The 22,766-nt window shown below is 39.3% G+C and overlaps 1 protein-coding gene across 1 annotated transcript in view; it reads left to right on the forward strand.

Annotated features, from left to right (window-relative positions):
* Positions 1-22,766, forward strand: part of ACACB (acetyl-CoA carboxylase beta) — a 108,943-nt gene that overhangs the window by 55,573 nt on the left and 30,604 nt on the right. Inside the window, exons 12-30 of the mRNA XM_018560780.1 lie at positions 1,080-1,241; positions 1,412-1,575; positions 2,158-2,308; positions 2,542-2,645; positions 4,064-4,145; positions 6,813-6,958; positions 7,536-7,686; positions 8,491-8,625; positions 8,803-8,949; positions 9,082-9,270; positions 10,109-10,209; positions 11,030-11,118; positions 13,125-13,249; positions 14,217-14,330; positions 16,378-16,491; positions 16,614-16,703; positions 17,535-17,653; positions 18,726-18,749; positions 21,525-21,662. Coding sequence (XP_018416282.1) covers positions 1,080-1,241; positions 1,412-1,575; positions 2,158-2,308; positions 2,542-2,645; positions 4,064-4,145; positions 6,813-6,958; positions 7,536-7,686; positions 8,491-8,625; positions 8,803-8,949; positions 9,082-9,270; positions 10,109-10,209; positions 11,030-11,118; positions 13,125-13,249; positions 14,217-14,330; positions 16,378-16,491; positions 16,614-16,703; positions 17,535-17,653; positions 18,726-18,749; positions 21,525-21,662 — 2,345 coding nt within the window. The remainder of the gene's footprint in view (positions 1-1,079; positions 1,242-1,411; positions 1,576-2,157; positions 2,309-2,541; positions 2,646-4,063; positions 4,146-6,812; positions 6,959-7,535; positions 7,687-8,490; positions 8,626-8,802; positions 8,950-9,081; positions 9,271-10,108; positions 10,210-11,029; positions 11,119-13,124; positions 13,250-14,216; positions 14,331-16,377; positions 16,492-16,613; positions 16,704-17,534; positions 17,654-18,725; positions 18,750-21,524; positions 21,663-22,766) is intronic.

Here is a 22,766-nt window from a genome sequence, read left to right on the forward strand (position 1 = left end):
ATTGCCACATGTTGAAGTTGTGCTGAATGCCAGAGTATTTGATTTCAATTTTATTGAGCCAAACTGTCAGTTTTAAAGCCGCAATCTAGGAAAAAAGATCCTCTCCCCTTGCCCATTCACAGGGCATTCTGTGAATGGGCAAGGGGAGAGGACAAACAACAGTTCAGCTTATATGTATGAGAGCCACAGCTCTCCTGTTGCAGCACAAGAAGTATATTGCTGGCAATACTTTCTTACATCAATTTAACTAGGATTTTTACAGTACACAGTAGTGCAAGCCTAGGATAAGCATCATTTGAGGAAACTTTTGTTTTTAAAAGAAAATCTAGGTTTTTTTTTTTTTTTAACAAAAAACAAAAGTTTCCTTAAATGATGCTTATCCTAGGCTTGCATTGCTACTGTGTACTGTAAAAATCCTCGTTTAATTGATGTAAGAAAGTATTGCCAGCAATATACTTCTGGTGCTGCAACAGGAGAGCTGTGGCTCTCATACATATAAGCCGAACTGTTGTTTGTCCTCTCCCCTTGCCCATTTACTGAATGTCCTGTATACCGTGCATTGTTCACATAATACAAGGCATTTTGTGAATTTTCGTGGGACAGACAGACAACAGTGCGGTTTGTGTGTATGAGAGCCACAGCTTGTCACAGCACCGGAAGTATAGGCTTGCTGTACTTTTACAGCATCAATGTAAACTACAATTATTACAGTACACAGGAGCGATGCAAGCCTAGGATAAGCATCAGTAGAGGTAACTTCTTTGTACGCAGCAGATGTAAGTTCCACTTTAACTACTGTGAGATTCGCTTTTTTTCAAACCAATGGTAAGCTAATTAGTGCACACCCAATATACTTTTTCAGGTAAATATTTTGTTGGATGCATGTTTTTTCTTTTGCTATCCTTCCTCTTAAAGGTGCGTAGAGGAAACTGTTAAGATGATTATATTGAGCATTATTAATGTCTGTTTGGCTTCTGTTGATGTTTGAAAAGCTATTTTGCCAATCCCCCACTTCTCTGATTTTACCAATCGTAGCAATCGTTGTAATGTGTAAGCTTGTTTTTTTTTTCTTTAATTAGATATCCATGGGAATCCCACTGTACAGAATAAAAGACATAAGAGTGCTCTATGGAGAGTCACCTTGGGGAGATTTACCAATATGCTTTGAGAATCCCACAAACGCCCCAAACCCAAGAGGCCATGTCATTGCTGCAAGAATAACAAGTGAGAACCCCGATGAGGTACGAGTGTTTTTGTGATCTAAGAGTTACACAGCAAATATCCCTACAAAGTAGCTGGAATTCTGTCTTTTTCAATGCTGCCATTGTTCAAGCACAAGAACTGTCTGTTAATGTCTAGTTACTGTCTGATTGATTACAGTTGTTTTTTTTTCTTTTCTTTTATACACCAGGGGTTTAAACCCAGCTCAGGGACCGTCCAAGAGCTCAATTTCCGAAGTAGTAAAAATGTTTGGGGATACTTCAGCGTGGCGGCCGCCGGCGGTCTGCACGAATTTGCTGATTCTCAGTTTGGACATTGTTTCTCCTGGGGAGAAAACCGTGAAGAGGCTATCTCGTTAGTGGTGACAACTGTCTTTTTTTACTTAGAATCATCCGCCAATGCTATCTCTTCTGGCTCAAGCTATGTAGAAATCTTTGAAATTAATCTTTCTGGACAATGTTATACTGAAAAAACAATATTTGCCAGCATAGGTGCAATACATCTACAGTCATTTTCTATTTGGAAATCATTCTTTATCTCAAGCTTGAAATGTTTACATTTTTGGCAGAGACCCACATACTTTAGTTTGTGTGTGCTGTATTATTATTGTTATTATTACAATACTCGATCTATATAGCTCCAACAGTTTTCTCAGTGCTTAGTTATTAATGTGTGCATTAAGGGGCACTTAAGGGGTTCTTGCGACGATCAGCCAGCATCCTGGCTGGTTTAGAAGGATGAATGAGGGATGGCGATAGCTTGCGCAACGCCATGCCTTTCTGCTTCACTGTACCCCCTCAGTGCCCCCTTTCCCACAGGTCCGCTGTTCATGACATCTTGGTATCTTGACTCTTGCTGTAAGTAAGAAAGGTATTTAAAGGGAGTTCTGTGGCATACCTTCATTTAACTGAAATGCATACATTATCTTTTTTCCAGGAACATGGTTGTAGCTCTTAAAGAGCTGTCTATAAGAGGAGATTTCAGGACAACAGTGGAATACCTCATCAAGTTGTTGGAGACTGAGAGCTTCCAAAATAATGAAATTGATACGGGGTGGCTGGATCATCTGATTGCTGATAAAGTCCGGGTAAAGTCCAAACATTCCTGTAATTGTAAATGACCTTATTTTTTTAAGCAAATATGTGTTCTGTAATGGCTGTGGTGATTTGGGGTTTCTGTTGGGCTGGTTAACTTTCCATGAATGCTCTGAACTGCTTTTCTTACTATGATGTGAATGGCAATATGTTCATAGATATGTATCAAGGATCGTTTACTTTTCTTTATTTTATCTGACTTATTGTTGTTGTTTTTTTCCATCAGGCTGAGAAACCAGATACAATGCTTGGAGTGGTCTGTGGGGCTCTCAATGTTGCAGATGCTTTTTTTCAAACATGTATGAATGAGTTTCTTCACTCATTAGAAAGGTACTGTATTGCCTATTTACAATGAAAACACTCACTAACTGTACTATATCTTTGGAGGAGCAGGGGTGTCACTCCAGGACAGGAAATGTGTTAGTGCTAAAGAACACAACCCACTCTTCAAAACCCCTCCAACACAGAGGGAGGTGTTCCCACTTTCACAGCTGTGAACTGGACAGATTTGAGGAAACTGCAAATTACACAGGAACAGATATAAGCTCACTGGATTTTACCATTTCAGTATCTATATGAAGTTTAACCTCTTATTTCAGGTCTCAAATGTCATACAAATATTTGCTGTATAGATTTTGAGTTTCTGTAATTGTTAATGAAATATTGAGTGACACAGTCTGGGGATAGGAGTGATATCTCTGTTCCAGCTTCCCCTGGAAAGTGCAGTTCATTTTATATCAACCATGCGTAGTAACTATGTTAAAGGAGAACTATGGGGTTCTATCTTTTTTTTATGAATGCATTCCTTAGGCTAAATAAGTAAATAATGTAATTTACTGTAATTAGCCAAAATGCACAGTAAGGCTGTAAAACCTTATTTTAGGTGGTGGGCGGGGCTAAGCGTCGCAATGAGAAGACATCCCGACGTATTTGAAGGTATCCTCCCCACTGATGATTGACAGTGATTCTTAAAAGCTGCTACGCGTCCACGAATATATGGACATGCGCAGCAGCTCTCTCCTTACCTGCACGTCCCCGTGTGCCAGCTCCTTCCTCTCTCTCTCTCTCTCTCTCTCTCTCTCTTTCTTTCTCTCTCTCTCTCTCTCTCTCTCTCCCCGTTGATTCTGACATACTAAAACGATCGTGGATCGCTGATGACAGAGGGGAAGGAGCTTTCTCTCTCTCTTCAGCATTTACTACAAATCGGAAAGTCCATATATGGTAAATTATGTCACTGGAGATCCCTGCTGATCCGATCCGATCGGATCGGATCCGATCATTTACCATATATGGACTTTCTGATTTGTAGTAAATGCTGAAGAGAGAGAGAGAGAGCTCCTTCCCCTCTGTCATCAGCGATCCACAATCGTTTTAGTATGTCAGTGTCAGCAGGGAGGGAGAGAGAGAGAGGGGGGAAGGAGCTGGCACACGGGGACGTGCAGGTAAGGAGAGAGCTGCTGTGCATGTCCATATATTCGTGGACGTGCAGCAGCTCTCAAGAATCACTGTCAATCATCAGTGGGGGGGATCCCGTCAGATACGTCGGGATGTCTTCTCATTGCGGCGCTTAGCCCCGCCCACCACCTAAAATAAGGTTTTACAGCCTTACTGTGCATTTTGGCTAATTACAGTAAATTACATTATTTACTTATTTAGCCTAAGGAATGCATTCATAAAAAAAAGATAGAACCCCATAGTTCTCCTTTTAAGCATTGATAATTAAATGAAAATATGTTTTTGTTTTCCAGAGGCCAAGTCCTTCCTGCAGCTACACTTTTGAACATTGTTGATGTAGAACTGATCTCTGAAGGAGTGAAATACACACTGAAGGTAAAAAATGGTTTATGGTGCTTGTGTTTTGCTTGTTTAGTTGTGTACTAAGAAACTGTAATGAGTAGAAGCTACACTGATTCCTAAGTTAGCAAATGTAAAACAGTATCAGAATATTTAAAGAAGAACTTTGGGTATATTAAACATTAACCCTTGCAGTGGGACTACCCCCGCACTGCAAGGGTTAAGTGCTTTTTTTGGTCTAGGGTCTCAAATAAAAAAGATATACTCACCCGATAGCCACCTGGCTGCTCGACCAGTCGCTGCTGCCTCTTCCCCGGGCTCCCGCAGTCTAAGGACCTGTGACATCATCACATCCATTAACTTGCATTGAACACATCCGAAGCAGAGAGGGAGAGAGGTGAGCGGTCAGGCGAGTATATCTTTTTAAAAATTTTAGACCCTAGACCAAAACGAGCACTTAATCCTTGCAGTGTGGGGGTAGCCACATTGCAAGGGTGAATGTTTAATATGCCCAGAGTTACTGTTTAAAATAGTTCACCGGCAGGATTCCAGAGGGCTTTGGACTGGGATGCACAGTATTAACCCCTTCATGACTGAGCTAGTTTTCAGTTTCTGTTCATAAATGACTGACACACTTTTTAAATTTTTGCTGTGTGATTCTTCCACAGGAGTAATATACTTTCTTACTTAAGGCCAGTCTATGGAGCTGTCAAAACAAATAGCATAATGCTACTGACATATGTGATTGAACCCAGATTTAGAGCTGTGTTTCTCAACCTTCTTTCAGTCTCTGCACCTTTTAAAAGTATAAAAAATCTTGATGCACCCCAGTCTAAAATGTAAAAGACTTTAATGTTAAAATCGATGTCCTTCCCCAAAATCAATACCAGACCCTTATCCTAGGCAGGAATCTGGTATGGATTTTAAGGGGGACCCCATGCAAAAGAAGAAAAAAAATAACAATGTGGAGTTTCCCCTTCACATCAGATGCCCCCCCTTCACATCAGACTCCCCTACCTTTCTCATCAAAATGCCTCCCCCCTTTTACATCAGAAGCCTCCTCCCCATAACATCAGGAGCAATTTGAAGGCACCTCTGAGAAAGCCAGAAGGCACCCCAGGGTGCCATGGCACCCTGGTCGAGAAAGGCTGGTGTAGAGGGTCATTTGAGCAATTTTCTGGTATGGTAAGCATTGTGAGACATTCTGTAATAAAGCTGCACACAAAGAATTCCAATCCAGGGGCACTTTCAGCTTCAATGTACTTGCAGTTTACATGTATATTGGACGTAGATGATGTTTTAAGTGTTTGTTGGATTGTAAACCTTGGATTTTGTATCAGTAAAAATATTTTGAATCTGAGAGTGCTCCTAGATGAGGACTCTTTCGTGAGCAGCAGTATTTTTGCTAAGTAATGGGCAAACTTTGAGACCTTTAGAGCAAGTTAAAGCAGTTGGAATCTCTTGGAGCAGTACTTTTGCAGTACAGTGTGTGCCTCAATAAAGTGTGAGTAGCACACAATCTCCTGTTTGAAATGCTGTAATAAAGCTTTAGCTGTGTTTGGCTTTGTAACAGAGTATGTCCGTCATTACACCATTCTTTGATGTCTTTGAGATATCCAATATTGCTCTTTTTCTTTAACATATCTCTGCTAATCAACACAGAGAGAAGAGTGCCTCCTCCTAGTGTAATACTGTTCAATGAATATAGATAAAAGCACAGAGCAACCAGGTAGTCACATGTACAAGAATTATCTGAGTGTGTAAGAAACCAACAATGAACAGACCATGTCTTCTAGAGAGCCATTCACATAATGATGGACCACCACAGGAAGACACACTAATGTACCAGCTATCGCATTTTGTGGGGATCCCCCTCTCCTTCCTCAGAGCTGACAAGCTTATATCTGAATTAGCTAAAACAAGTCGGCTTTCAATATACTTGCTCCAATTTGATGCAACAATTCAGGTGGCAAGGCCCGCCACTCCATGTACTTGGTGTAACCATTTGGACTGCACATATATTAGTGTGGCACACTGCCTGTAAATCATGTGGCCAGATTAACAGATAAACCGCTACAAATTAACCATCTACCAGATAGATCATGTGGCCTAATAAGGAGGAGCAAGAACGGACTAATCTTTATGAGCAGTATGGCGCACACTCCCGCTCTGTGGCCGGCGTGTTTACAGAAAGCTGGCTTGTTTGCAGAGGACGGGTGTGCAGGCAGGGTACGGAGTCACAACCCACACCGCTCTGGCTGTCTAGATTGGGGGCGCGACACTTAGCACCACTGTCATAGCAAGTGGGCAGGAAATCCTCCCTGACTCGCTGACATTGTGACAGCATGACAGCTGGGGAATGAAGAAGGGGAGGGCAGAGCGGGCCGTGGATAACATTGTAAAGCCACACAGGCTGCCACCTAAGAGACTCACTGCGCTAAATAATAACACACAGCAATGTGGACATGATTGAAATAATAATAATCAATATAAAGAACATGATATAAAAATCAGTAATAATGATAATAAAAAAGGCATGGTAAAAATATAGGCAAAATTGTGTATTACCTACAGATACTACAACAAGGGGCCATTAAAATGTATTATTGATGTAAAATACAGTTCAAATGTATTCTTGATGTATAGCTCAAATATATAAATAAAATGATCTCTGCTAATCATACAATGGTTGCTTTAATGCAGGTTGCCCGGCAGTCTCCCACTACCTATGTGATCATCATGAATAACTCTCACATAGAAATAGATGTGCATCGGTTAAGTGATGGTGGACTGCTACTGTCCTATGATGGAAATAGTTCTACAACCTATATGAAAGAGGAGGTGGATAGGTATGTTTGTGTTATTGTTGCTCTGTTTTGAGACGTTGTAGAAGTTTTTCAGTTATGTCCAAAACACACTGTCAAAATTAGGTATTAACCACCCTGACTTAATGTATTCATAGTCCATTTTAAAGACTTAAATACCATTGTACTAATTAAGTACTGCTTGGGTGCTTCAACTTTTTTTGTGGTTGGTCATTTGCTGCTGCAATGGATCTGCCATAACTGGGATTAAATTAAATAGGAAAAAAATGTGATGTATTTTTAAAGGGGTCTCTAACAGGAGCATCCCAGTGAATAATTATATAAGATATGCAGACCCCCACAGTGCTCCTGATCCCTAAATGTTTTACTATATCCTATAGAGCTGTGTTTCTCCAAAATGTGGCACCTAGCTCTGTATATACAAGGAAACTAGATAGAGCCTATTGAAGGGGACACTACTGCAGCAACGTATCTGGCTCTGCCACCTGTACTTGCATTTTTTCAGCCTCAGCCATTCATAAGAGTATTATTGTGCCTCATATATTTGTAGTCTAGCATGTATGTACATGTTAGAGCATGAAACAAAACATTTTTTTTGCAGGTTCCGGGTCACAATAGGCAACAAGACCTGTGTTTTTGAAAAGGAAAAAGATCCCACAGTATTGCGTTCTCCCTCGACTGGCAAATTACTACATTATATAGTAGAAGATGGCGCCCATGTTAATGCAGGCGATTGCTTTGCAGAAATTGAGGTAGCTTCTGGCAAAATCTGGTTCTTCATTTCAATAGGTTTTAACTCAAGCTTGAAAGTAATTACAGTCTAGAAAATTGACAGGAAATTTGATATATGGGTGAGAGGAGCTGCAAGCAGCCCAACTAAGCGACTGTCCAACTAATCGATAATGAAAATCATTGACAACTATTTTCATTATCGATTATTATCGACTTTCAATTAGTTGTTGCAGCCCTAATATTAGAGTGACTTTCAAGTTTGATAAAGCATTTAAACAAAACAACTGTTAAGCTAAATAGGGCTTAGCTGAGGATCTAAGGTGGATCATTATAGATGTTGTGTGTAGGCTTGTGTGGTTGTTAGGGAGGTTTCATAGACCTGGAGTGGCGTGGGTCATAAGTTTGAGGTCTTATGGAATGTGATCTAGCATTTTAAGGGGATCATGTAGTTGTATTGGGTCTTGCGTTGTTGGGCAACAAGGTTAGGTCTAACAAGCCAGGTTCTTTTACGTGACCAGCTGTTAGTTGTCTTTGCGAAAGTAGGGAAAGATGCTGGGGGGACAGTGTAGGGAGAGGTGGGCGAGGAGAGAAAGTGGTCTGATCTTAGCTGTAAGGTCTGCCCCTGTGAGACTTTTATAGTTTCTGTTTTCTGCTTAGTGAGTAGGGCTAGGTTGAGGTTACCAGAGTAGTAGTGTTTAATCCAAGGCAGTCATTACTTATACATTTTAACTACTTGGAATTGTTTATATGCAAAATTATCCATCTATAGTAAGCTTTTTCCTTTGTGCTGGGCGATGGTTATAATCATCTGTATGACGTTGCAGGTAATGAAGATGGTGATGACACTGCTGGTGCAGGAGCCAGGTCATATTCACTATGTGAAACGTCCTGGGGCTGTGCTGGAATCTGGTTGTGTGGTGGCTCGAATTGATTTAGATGACCCATCCAAAGTTCATCAGGTAACTGATATATGTGCATCTGTGTATGTGGATCCATGTTCGTTGCTCATTTGAAAACTCAGTCTTCTAGGAGGTGTTGTTTTCCATTTAATTTTTTTGTACCTCACTTCCATTTCATGTAGTCTGTATTATTTTCATCTATACATGATTAAAGCAGTTTTTACTCCTGGCACATAGACTGAACTATATACTGGAGAACTCCTGCCACAGCAGACCATGCCGATCATGGGAGAGAAGCTCCACCAAGTCTTCCACAATGTGCTCGAAAATTTGAACAATATCATGAATGGATACTGCTTGCCTGAACCATATTTCATAAACAAGGTGAGTGAAACACATGATAAAGTACGTACATCTGTTATAAAATATGGCAGGAAACTTTTATTTTATATAATATCAATTGTTTTGGCACCAAATAAAAACATCCTAAAGGCATTAGATAACTGTTTATTTTAGGTTAAAGAATGGGTTCACAAACTAATGAAGACGCTTCGGGATCCATCCCTTCCTCTTCTGGAGCTACAGGAGATCATGACCAGTATATCTACTAGGATTCCACCAACTGTAGAGAAAGCCATACGTAAAGTCATGGCTCAGTATGCCAGCAACATCACTTCAGTTTTGTGCCAGTTTCCAAGCCAGCAGGTATGTGTAGGAAACCGTTTATATTCATTGTCCTTTTTGTGGTAAATGCAGGTCAGAAATTTTAAAGCTGAAATCTAGGCACATATTATAAAAAAGACACAAATGAATAAAGGTCTGTATTCATGAATACAATATTACATTAATTTTTTTTATTTAAGCATTTCAATCTCTCACTTGCAGTTTTTGAATGGCTTGTGTAAACAGCCATGTAAGAAGCTACCTGAGCTCAGCAAACACATTGTGTCCAGTGCGACTACTGCTCATAGTGTTTAATGATCTCTGTAAAGGTGACCATACACTGTACAACCCTCGCAAGACTTGTGTCTTGCGACGGTTGTAAAGTAATTAAAAAAACGTACGATCTGCCCATCTTGGACAGGCAGATCGTACTTGTGATCATCCTCAGCCCGCCCCACTGAGGGACAGCTTCCGATGACTGCAATGCCGAACGGGCAGTGTGCGTGTGCGCCTCTAACCCGCCGAGAATCGTACGATTCTTGGCGGGTTTTCCAGCCTGCTTGTTCGACGGAAGACGTGCGATCGTACAGTAGAAACGGTTGCACGCCTTCCATACACTTTGCGATTATCGTACGATCGCGGGATTTCCCGTGATTATCGCACGATAATCGTACAGTGTATGGGCACCTTTAGAAGTGAGAGGTGAACCCTCCATCTGCACTGGGTGCAGCATGATCAAGCAGAATCAGACCACTTCTCAAATGGCTATTCACATGAACCCAGAAAAAGCCAATAAGGGTTATAAATCAATGCCAAAACAAATTCTGATACTGGTCTTAAATCCCAGTAATGTAAACTAAGTGACACATATGTTTTATAGATCGCCAACATCCTGGACAGCTATGCTGCTACCTTACAGAGAAAAGCAGACCGAGAAGTGTTTTTTATGAACACACAGAGTATTGTGCAGCTTGTGCAGAGGTAAGTGGAACACAAATCTGCATGCTTTAACACAATCTATTTTAAAATAATAAAATTATTATTACTATTTTATAATATATTGATTTATATATTATTATTATTTTCTATAAAAAAGTCAATTTTGATACAATTTTGTTTTGCTATGGTGTTTAATGAGCCTGTTTTTCTGCGGTGTTAAAGCTGAACTTTAGGTACAAACTAAGATCAACCACATGTACCTTTTATGAAAGCTTTTGTGGTTTACAGAATGATGTTTTATCCAAAATGCCATTCCTAAGAGATGAAAATTGATTCAATAATTATTTTGTGAATAAGCTTAATTTGAGGAATGCAGCTACAGGGGGTGGGGGCAGTAGTAAAGGTTGCCATGTGTGATGTACTGCAAACTACATCTTTCTTGAATCAAAGTGTAGGTGTCGTGTTAGAAAGGGCTCGGGGCTGACCTACCCATAGACTACATAGACAGGCAAGAGGTCTAAAGCAAGGGCATGGAAAGATGGGCTACTAAGGTCTGGGTTCCACTTTTAGTAACACCATTACCTAAATTCATTTCTTTCTTGCAGTCCTCAATTTTATATAGTAGGTCTGATAGTGTTGGGCACCAATAGATAGTCCTGGATGAGGCATGCTCATCAGTAAACATTAAACTAAATAAAATGACTTATGTAATACAAATGGCAATAGCTGTTGGAGAAACTGGGCACAAAAGTGCGTAAGATGTTTTTTGGCCTTGGTTTATGTTACAGAATATCCATACTTTTGTCAGCCTGTCAAGGAAGACCAATGCTCAAACTTTACACTGAGATATTTTCTTTTACAGATACCGCAGTGGAATCCGTGGCTACATGAAATCTGTGGTACTTGATTTGCTTAGAAGGTACTTGCAGGTTGAAACTCAATTTCAACACTGTAAGTAGAAAACCTACTGCTTGAAATATGCAGTATTATTATTATTATTATTATTATAATACAGGTTTTATATAGCGCTAACAGCTTGCACAGCGCTTCTCAAAATAAAGAACTTTATTTTTGTACTTTGTGTTTTAAAAGGTTTTCCGTTCTTAGCAAATTCAGGGAGTCATGTGCAATAGTTGGTGTTCTCCACTCTCAAATCCCCAGGGAATCACAATAGGGGGGATTTATCAAAACTGGAGCAGTTGCATATTGAAGAGAGATTGAACCAATCAGCTTAATTTTGTTCAGTTAAGATGTGAAAATGAAAGAGACAAGCTGATTGGTTGCAATGCACAGGTGCTCCACATTGTGTCTGCTCCAGTTTTGTCAGGCCTCCACAGTGTACTAAAAGTTTGTTGGCCTCATTTCTAGCTGAAGATAATCAACAAATGGCATGTGTTCTAGGATGGACCTGAGAAGAGCTACTGTAATCAGACATTCTCTTACTGAAAGAGGAAAACTGCTTTTTAGGGAAACTATACTGTATTTTCTAGAAGTACACTTTTAGAGATATTATATGATTAACTTACATTAAGCTGAGCACACAGATATAACATACATTATGTTAAAGAATATCTCTGGGGGAAAAATAAAACTTACCCTTGCAGTGCTTTTTTTGTCTAGGGAGTTCAAATAAAACAGTTTATTTATTATGATCCTAGGTCCCCTCGTGTTGAGCACTCTCCTCTCTTCCCCTCCACTCCGGCTATGGAGTGTACCTCAGCATCCTCATGTCTAATGCAGATCAGTGAACTTGCATAAGACATGATGACATCAGCGGCCCTTAGAACCCAGGGGAGAAGAGGCTGTGGGGACCATTCTAGAAGGGAGCCGGCGGGACCAAGGATCAGGTTAGTAAATTTGCTTCATTTGAGTACCCTAGACAAAATGAGCACTTGGAGGAGGGGGGTATCCCCACTGCAAGGGTACGTTTTTTTATATTTTCTCTGAGTCCTTCTTTAACACTTTCTCAGTTTGTCAGTAGTGATAATTTTTTATCAGAATGGTATCGATTTGACACCAAGATTTGTGTAACCTGTATACAGCAATGAGGTGTTTATTCAGGACAAGTTACATAGAAATAATTAAAAAAAGAACAAAAAAAGCAAATGCTCATTTTTGTGATGTGAACTGAATCCCTGCTTGAAATTTCACTATAAGGAGTGAGAAAATAGTGTAATTAGGAGGCTGTGCCTTGGGCAGAATAGGTATAGACAGTGATGTTTTCAAAAAATGTAATTACGTATATTTATACAGTTCAGTCATATATGAAACTTTGAAAAGGGTACAAAGTCTGCCTGCGGAGTATCTGTAATTTTCATTCATGCATTCATGTTTTGGACCTGGCTGTCTCCCTAGCAAAAAATGTTTTTATCTTTAAAAATGTCACGTCCTGAATCTGAGCCTTGTAAATTTTATGGCGCATTATTTAATGGATCCAGCACTGTCCCCTTGAGTCCATTGCAGTTTAATTCTCACACACATGCAGCATAAGAGGGAGGTTGAACAGAATACTGTGACAGGTTGCAGTCTTCTCAGAAGCAGTGTGGGTAGCTGAATTGGTCTGCTAACACAATTGAGTGGATTTTCAGATTTGGGCATAGTGATGGTGTTACCTGGATAACATTAGCAGTTTGCTGAACTATTTTGCATGTTTCCTGGTTTTGCTCCTTTGTAAGGGATAGCACTGCAGATTACAGAAACAAAATCATAATCCAGAAAATCCCAACATAAATTCTGCAAACAGGAAGTCAGTCCCATATTTGTGCCATATCGTTTTTCTCTATGTATTATTATTATTATTATTATTATTATTTCCTTACCATGTCCACATTATATGAACTTCTTGACACCACAGAAGTACTGTACGATTTTTACACCATTGAATGTTTATTTTTTCTTTTGGAAGCTGGGACAATAGACTAATAATTTAATGAAGTACATTAATATTATTCCTGTAGCGCACGATGACAAGTGTGTCATAAACCTGCGAGAGAAGTACAAGCCTGACATGACTCCTGTACTGGAATCCATCTTCTCACATGCCCAGGTGGCCAAGAAGAACATTCTCGTTACTATGTTAATTGTGAGTATTCTTTTTATCCTGGATACATTGTGATTGTTCTTGATTGTAATCATGAAATTGGATATTTATTAGCCAACTTCAAAAGTGATGTTAACTGATCTATAAATTAGAAAAGCGTGACGCTTTGACTAAGAACGTCTGGGTGTTGAGTGGAATAGGGACAGGGTACCCTCCTTCCCCAAGATCTTGTTTGCCCTAATCCTAGCATTTGTTTGATAGTTTGATAAGGCAGTTTTTCAGGTGGGCAGTTACTGTTCTCAGTTATTTAGGCATATTGTCCTAGAGGTTCTATAAAGCTGACCATACAGTGTTATATTTTTGTGTTCAGCCTGTGGGCTGAATGAAAAAAAAATATTACAGATTTCTCCATCTATGCTTAATAGCGTGGTTGGGCAAATCTCCCACTGTGTCATTTGTATTTTGACAGCGGTGGTTGTGTCAGTGTCAGAATAATTGAGCAGTGACACCAGCAGATTGTCTGCTGTTACTGTTCGCCCAAAAGATTTTCTACCTGGTTCCTTTGATTTTCTGATCGATAGATGCAGGACAGAAGGGTGCTGACAGGGGCACCGCATCCACTGTGCGAGTTTCAGTCAGTTAGTCAAGAACTGGCCAAAATTCGCACATTGTATTGCCAGCTTGAGGAGGCACATGGCACAGAAATACTGTATCATGCACCCTTTTGTGATTTTCTCACAGCAGGTTTTATAAGTTCTTCAGGACAGCAGAGAAGACCCAATAGGGAAAAACCAAGCCCTTCTTTAGGAAAATTGAGAAATATGGTTATGTAACATTTTTAAATAATGGCTTGATACCTACAAAATGATTCTATCTCAAAGGAACAGCAAGACTATACAGTGTGTTAAAGAATTTGTACTGAGAATCCAGCATACCTGACATCTAATTTATTACTCAAGATTAACCTGAATATCAAACATATCACTATTTCCTCTCACTATTAATGCAGGATCAGCTTTGCGGACGAGACCCAACAGTGACAGATGATCTCATGACTATCCTTAATGAGCTGACACAACTGAGCAAGACTGAACACTCAAAAGTTGCACTCAGGGCTCGGCAGGTAAGAACCAGCAGGATAGACCTTGCACAATTTTTATTAACCCTTGCAATGGGGCTACCTTCACACTGCAAGGGTTAACTGCTTGTTTTTTAGGTTTAAACCACAGAGCCACCATGTTCTTAGTCGAGTCCTTGAGTCCTCTCTCCCCTTCCGCTGCAGCCATCTGTAAATCACATTCTATACACTGTGCATAGACGTAAGAACACTGAGGAACATTTCAGTGATGCAGCATATGAGGAGACAGGCTGGAAGGAGTACTGGGACAGCTGTCCGGCTCAGAGGTTCGGACGAGTATAACTTTATTTTTTAAACTAGACAAAAATGAGCACTTAACCCTTGCAGTGCAGGGTTAATAAAAATAAAAATTGCTGTATTCTGATAACCGTTTGAGGTTAACATGTACTAGTAGAATGTATGTATGTGTGCAACTACCATGTCACCATGTTTTCCCTGAAAATAAGACCTACCCCAAAAATAAGACCTAGTACTATTTTTGGGAATAGCTCAAATATAAGACCTACCCCGAAAATAAGACCTAGTTGTGACCATTTCCAGGGCCGGTGGTGGCATAAGGGGGAACTTGAAGAGTTGCGGGAGAGAATCAGCGGTGCCAACTAAGCCAGCGCTAGAGGCGCATAAGCCGATGCTTCCTCTATAGCGCCGGCTCCTGTTACAGGCGGAGTGATACCAAATGTACTCCGCCTGTGAGGAATCGATAGTGAAAGTGCGCTTCGCTCATTCTGGTTACCAATTTGCTCGTCCTGATTGCCCTGACCACCCTATTCTTAACTTTGCCATTTTGGATTATTTAATTTGGATTTGCATTAACTTTGGATTGTTGTACATTAAAAAAAAATAAGAACTACCCCAAAAATAAGACCTAGTGAGCCAAAAAAATATGACTGTCTTATTTTCGGGGAAACACGGTATGTTATTCAATGTGTAATAGTGACATTGGTTACAGCACTATATGAATATTATGTAACTGGTCCAAGCACTCCTGGCTGTTCTATAGTTTGTCTCAACCTTCTCTTGCTTTTACCATTTTCGCAGGACAGTTTGACTGGCATGTACATGTGCAGAAAAATTTGAATAAAGGCATGGGAGTTAAAAAAAAAAAAAAAGCATCTAATATATACTAAACCTTTTTTTTAAAGATGCGTTTTATTTGTATTATTAAATTTTGTACAAAACAGTCATACAAAAAAAGTAAGAAAACCAGATCAACATAACCCAGTAACAATCAACAACATACAGCCATAAGACTAAAATTCACAAGTAGGGTACAGTCTCAGTACATAAGATGATGGGTTAAGCATCAATTGCTGTCAGTACATATAATAAAATCAGCAAGGATTATACAACTTCCAAGACACTAAGCCAAATTACAAGTTACACTCATGAGGGATCAATAGTCGTAGTAGTAGAGGATATCCGTGAGCCCCAGATGCGATCAAAGTGCTTTGTGTTGCCTCATTGTTCATAGGTAAGCTTATAAAGTGGTAAGGCTTGATCAACCAAACGCTTCCAGCAACTCAGAGAGGGAGCCCCAGGTCCGCCCCACACTAGAAGAATGGCCTTTCTGGCATAAAACAAAAGCAGCCGAATAAGAGCCTGAGCACCTGAATCCAACATTAGCTCACCAAAGAGACCCAAGTGGCAAAAAGAGGGGTTACATATGTTGGGAAAACGCAGGCCAGTCTCCATAAAATAAGTAACTTCAGACCAAAAGGCACGTATGCGTGGGCAGGACCAAAAGGAGTGAAAAATCAGCTCTTTGACCACAGTGCTTAAAGCAATGTGGAGTGGGCCACCTAAGGTACATAAAAAATATATACTATCCTTACCTGTATTACCACATACAGGTATCAGAATTGAATAATGATCCTTTAGGCAGCCTACAACTGTGTACCTGAGAACACGTTGCCCTCCTAAAGTGCTTTTCTTTAACAAAGAACAATTTTAATTTCTGCTCCAGACTAAGTTACATTTTTGTGTATTATTTAAATCTGTATTATTTATTTATCCCCTCTATTTCAAATATTAGGTCCTGATTGCGTCTCATTTGCCATCATATGAGCTCAGACACAATCAAGTGGAGTCCATTTTTCTCTCAGCTATAGACCTGTATGGGCATCAATTTTGCCCAGAAAACCTAAAGGTCAGTCATTTTACTTGTGAAGTGATCAGTCAAATACTAGTGCAGCAATGTACTATACTACTACACCAGTGTGGCCTTTCTGCTATGGAATGAAGTAATGACGTTTAATATTTTCTTTCCAGAAACTCATTCTATCTGAGACTTCAATCTTTGATGTGCTACCAAATTTTTTCTATCACAGTAACGAAGTGGTTCGAATGGCTGCACTAGAGGTAAGGACACAAACTTCCCTTGATCATCTGTGAGGCTTGTTGTTTTTGACTGTCAATTTACGTCTCCAGATAAGTTAATTAAGAAAAAATACTAATGATAGGTTAAAACTGAATCCTGTTATTTTGTTATTTAATGTTTATTGACACAATTCCTAAATACCCTGTGCCTATTCAAAGCAGAGGAACTAGAACAGTTAAGTTAAACTGTGGATTGTGAACTGAGAAATTCTGTTAAATTTGCCCATAGAACTTATTATAAACTTTAATGCATAAACCAAGTATTAAACCAGGAAGTTATGTACTTTGGTATAGTGGCCCCTGAATTGGATTGTCATTTCTAAATATGGTTAATAAATGGAGGAATACTTTAACATGAGGCGAAACTATGCAGAGTACAGTATTCACATATTCTGAACAAGCATTTAAAGCACTGTAAAATAAGTCCTCATTCACCTTTGTAGGTTTAGGCATTGTGGAGAAATTTTGCTTCAAAGTTCACAACAAGGGTTCTGAAATCCCAGCTTCTTTCTTCTTTACTTTCTATGGAGAGCAGAATCTTGGGAGTCTGCCAACCCTCTAACATAAATTCACAGCAATTACTTGACGACAGCTAGAGACTTATGAGTCTCTGTTCTGCTCTGCTCTTTGAGTATACATTACCTCACAGTACATGCAGCTAGAGAGGTCAGTGGTGGTCTTTTTACAAGATTTTAACTGCTTAAGGATATGTAAAAGCTGTGACCATAGTATGGGCACAGGTTCCCTTTAAAAGGATAGTTATAGTGACACAGTTGTGAAGCGCTGTTGAGTAATTTTGTCCTGTGCTTTCAGGTATATGTGAGGAGGGGTTATATAGCCTATGAACTGAACAGTCTTCAGCATCATCAGCTCCAGGATGGCACCTGTGTAGTGGAATTTCAGTTCATGCTTCCTTCTTCTCATCCAAACAGGTATAGTAGTAACCAATGAACTTCAAGCTGGTATTCTAATTTACAACTCAAGAAGATGGCCTTGACATTCATTTTTGAATATTCCAGTGATCATGGATGGGGTTATAATAGACGTGTACTGGCAGAAAGTCTAATTTAGTCTTTGTACACACCATAAACTTAGCAAGGAATCCTGTAAACTTATATTTTTTGTGTCCTCGGTATTTTATCATACCATACATTTGTTCCATATATATAGGCCTTTAACCCCTATCAAGTTAGGCTATATTTTCTCAGCAATTAGGAACTATTAATAAGATTGGTATATTTCACATCAGATATTTTCATTTTTTTAAATAATTTTCATTTTTTTAATGTGGAAAATATAAACTTAACAAGAAGAGCTGTAAGGAAACATGTAGTCTAAAGTGAACCTACACTAGACAGGCAAGAAGAAACTGAAGCTTTATCTACCTTATGGTGAAATAGAGTGTCAACCAAGCAATCCCATGTATTGCCGTTTTTGTGGTTGCATTTACCAGAGGCCACTGTGACATTTTTTCAAATGTATCAGTGCCGCAACAGCAACAAATGTTTTAAACCCTGATGTGTCCTAAAGGAACAACAACAAAACAAAGAGAAAAAAACACTGACCGAAATACACAGATGAAGGATTTCATTGTTATTTTCTGAAGCAACAATGTTTCAAAAGATTCTTGCCCACTGGATATGTTGGGTAAGAGTGTGAGAGCCACACTTTGTGCAGTGCTGGCTTATTGCTACATTTTGCCCAGTTGAGCTCCCAAGGATCATCACTCTTTAGCCGTAATAATTTTTTCTCCATACTTGTCCAGATTTGCAAATATTCATTCAAAGCATTAAGGTTCTTTACACCTCGAGCAACAACTTGGCACATAGTTATATGCCCTAAATTGAAAATATGTAGTCGTATAGAATGGCATCTCAAACACACGAGTTCACTGGCTTCTTAAACTGTGGTGTAATACATATTTAGATGATTATGAAATGTCGCATTCTGATTGGACTTCTTTGTAACACTTACTGTCCTGTTATTTGCCCATTTTGATTACAGAGAGTCCAGCCCAACAATGAGCAGGTACGAGTGCAGAATTCTCTCTACAGCATGGAAAATATTTCAATTCCAAGTACAACCTTTTCCAATAACGCTATCATTTGTGCTTTCAGCTCTTGCTTTGAAGCTCTCATTAGCCATTGACAGGGGGCTTTAATAGTGCATTTCTTATTGACTTGTCCTTGTACTTCTTTTGCGTGAAAGTAATGTGACTCTTAACAGCTTTCTCTACTTGCTAATAAAATTAATTCCTTCTCTGCCAGAAAGAACTGCTGTTCATTGGAAACTCTTCAAATCACCTGGTTAAAGAGATGAAGCAATGTTGGCAAAGGCGCCTTAACCATTTTTCTAAGATATCTGTAATTTTTTGTTTCAGTGTCTAAATATCTGGCATTGGATAGTCAATCTTTGCCATGTAGCACAAACTTGAGCTTCTTTTCTGTAGTGTTGTAGTGTTGCTGTAGTGTGACCAGATCAGTACAAAGGACCTCACCATGATTTAAAACCGGGGCAAGGAGAAGTGGAGGTGGATATCCATAGCGACCCAGCAATTTTCTAGCCATTACTCTTAATGCTGGTTGAGAAACGACAGCAGGAATTTGACTCCTTGGTACTATGGGATAGCAGCAACAGGCACATTCCTTTTTAATGTTTGTTTGATACATGAGGCACAACATTTATTAGAGGGAAAAAATCAATCCAGTAATTTCTAATTATTGTACACTGTTGCTGGTTTATTAAAGGATAAATTCACCTTTTGCAAAAATTAAAGAAATACATAATTATAATATATTAAAAACATCCATTTCTTTAGTATTTGCATTCAAGTCTGGAAAGCATTGCAATTGTGATCACTCGATCAAAGCTACAAAGCTCAGGCTTCTGCACATTCTCTCATATATATGATTAATTATGCATTTCTTTAATTTTTGCAAAAGGTGAACTTATCCTTTAACCTTCTTGGCGGTAATCCCGAGTGTGGCTCGGGGTTAATTTTTAGTGCCAAAAGTGCTAACCCCGAGTCACACTCGGGATTACACTGTAGTGTCACTTACCTTGCCCCTCCGAGCCCCGCTGTGTCCTTCGGCCGATGCCAGCATCCGCCTTCCGGGTTCCTTCCCTGCGAGCGCCAGCATCGCAGGGGGGCGGAACCGGTGGGAAATTCAAAAGTGAAAAAGTGAAAAATAGAAAAAAAAGACAAAAATACTGACATAATCAGACCGCCAGGGAGGTTAAGGAAAAAGAGGCCTGTGGATGGATAATGGCTGGAATTGTATCAGACTCGTATGCATCCAGCTATTTTCCATCCATGGTAGGGTACGATGTTACAGCTTTAATTTTAGTGGCTTGTATGGGTAGCATGTATAGGCTTTTTCTCCCACATATTGCAGTGCTGCCACTTTTCAGCCAAATTTGATTTAAAATGTTTGAGTATATTCAAAGAAATGAATAATTGTAAGAGCAACTTGTATTTCTACACATGATCATTAATAGTATGGTGTTCTCTTAAGATGAGTAAGAGCATTATCTATTTTCAGTAACAGGTACATTGTACTGGGTAGAATGGTGGCCTTGAACATCAAATGAACATGGATATGATGAGAGCATACATATCTTTCTTTGTCTTTTGCAAAATGTTGAAATCAGCAAGCATTTCATCTAATTTTTTTTTCTTCAATTAAATATTTTGTAATTAAACTGTATTCCATGAATGTACTTTAAACAAATTCTAAATCCTACTAAGATGTTAGCTAATTTCACAAAAGTTCAAAAAGTCAATTTGTATAGTACATAAAGTGTGTATGACGTAACTTGAATTTAAGGATTTTTTCTGAAGGAGTAAGTTTTTCATATTTCAATCCTTCTTTGTTGTGTAGCTATTGGCCCCTTTTTGTCACAGGAAGGGTCCAAGGTTACAACAATGCCTGCATCCAATTAGATTGTTCAGATATTTTGACAGCCAGCGGGGTCGACTAGCAAGATATTGAAGCTTGGCACAGCGGGAGATTCCTCCATCCACACAGTTTAGCGTAGATGGAGGAATCGGTTGCACTTTTTCCATCTGCAGATATTTTATAGGTGTATGGCCAGCCTTAGCTGTAGCACAGGCCTGCTCTGTTGCGAGGAACACAAGTATGAGTATGGCTTAGAGGGCTCTTACTCTAACCGCAACATTGAAGCAGCAATGTATTGCTAATGATGGAATTTAATATCTTCAGTTTATCTTCAGATAAAATCCATTTTTGGATATACTGATACATTGTTGCTGCTAACTGCTGTCTAGCACAGGTATTTGTGTAGGTTCAAAAATAAGTTTATATATATATATAGATTAACTGGTATATTTTGCCTTGTTTAGCATTCTCCACGTAACAGGTGTCATATCTGCACTCAAATATCCTGCATCATGGCATAGACATGGTTATGTTATATGTAGACAGCATGGTGCCAAAATCTTTGCATACATGTCATCTGTTAAATTACATATCTATTTACTAACTATACTGGGGATACAGTATAACATCAGAATAATATCGCTCTACTATTTTGTATGCTTTTTAAAAAATCAGGCTTTAGAGCTGTAGGTCTACTGTGCACACTCCATTTCTTTTATTTCTATATTGTATTGCTATTTACAATGCTCTGTTGTTTCATGAAATAACCCCATAGAGCCAGTGGCAGAAGAATTGATGTTTATGGATGATATTGCACTGTAAATCCTTTTTATATTTGCATTTTTTCTGAATGTTCTAAAAAATAGAATCCTTGTCTTTAATGTTCTTATCTGTTCACATACAGGATGTCTCTGCCAATCAGTGCCACACATCTCGAGTTAAATCGCCAGAGCAGTGAACTCTTTATGGACAGTGGCTTCTCTCCTTTGTGCCAACGGATGGGAGTAATGGTGGCTTTTGATAAGTTTGAGGATTTCACAAGGTGATTCTGTGATATGTGAAGGCTATTTACATCTGTAAGAAAAAACATGTGTGCTTGTATTAAAATAAAATGGCCTTTTTAACTTACTTCTGGTTAGCCAATATAATACAAAATAAAACTAGCCATGGATTGCAGTAATATGATATGCTCTAACTAATTTAAAGTGAATGTCAAGTCAAAACTTTTTTCTTTTTAGTTTCAGATAGAGGATGGACCGTTTAACACCCCTGTCAATGTATTTTTTCTCATTGGGGAGATTTCACTTGCTCTTTTGGAGACATAACAGGAAGTGAATAGAAAACTCTCTCCAAAGTGAGGGAAATGTCCTCTTGACAGTCGTCACCAAAACAGGTTGCCTTATTGGAATCTTTACCCCATAGCCCTGTTTTGTCAACAGCTGTGAATTGTTGGGTTTCCTATTACTTTCTCTTTTCTTGACGATAGTTACCTAGACAAATAAATAAGGCAAAGCTACTCGGTGGGGATTCAGGCACCAATTAAAACCTGACAGAGGTTCTAACTAGGAATGCACCTGAAATTTCGGCCGGGCGAAAATGGCACATTTGGAAAAATGCTGAAAGTGCCATCTTTTGGCCGAAATTGCGGTGCATCCCTGGTTTCTCTCCTCCCGCTGGCGCTGCTCTTTGTCGCATCTGACACAGCGCATCGTCCAGCGGGGAGAAGAGAAACTGTCATAGGAAGCCAGGCGGTGCGGGGGAGGAGAGCGCTGTGACAAATCAGGACGCAGTGTAGGGGTGGAGACAGCTGTCACAGGAGGCCATGCCAGCGGTGTGGGGGAGGAGTCGGGTGTCAAAATAGACCGAGCTCTCCTCCCCGCACCTCCCGCTTTGCATCCTGTGACCGCGAGTTATAAATAATAATAAAGAAATAATTGAGGACAGAGTATGTTAACTGTGTCCCAATTATGAATGAACAGGAAGTGCTCTACATCTGTTTAGACCCCTGATATATCCCTAGAGCCCCCAACAGTAAAGTTAAAAATATTTATTAAAAAAAAAAATATATACATTTTTATAGAAAGGTGTGTGTGTGTGTGTGTGTGTATGTATATATGTGTGTATGTGTATATATATATATATATAT

Source organism: Nanorana parkeri, unplaced genomic scaffold (genome assembly GCF_000935625.1).
Source record: "Nanorana parkeri isolate BGI_ZX_2015 unplaced genomic scaffold, ASM93562v1 scaffold18, whole genome shotgun sequence".
In the NCBI taxonomy this organism is placed as follows: Eukaryota; Metazoa; Chordata; class Amphibia; order Anura; family Dicroglossidae; genus Nanorana; species Nanorana parkeri.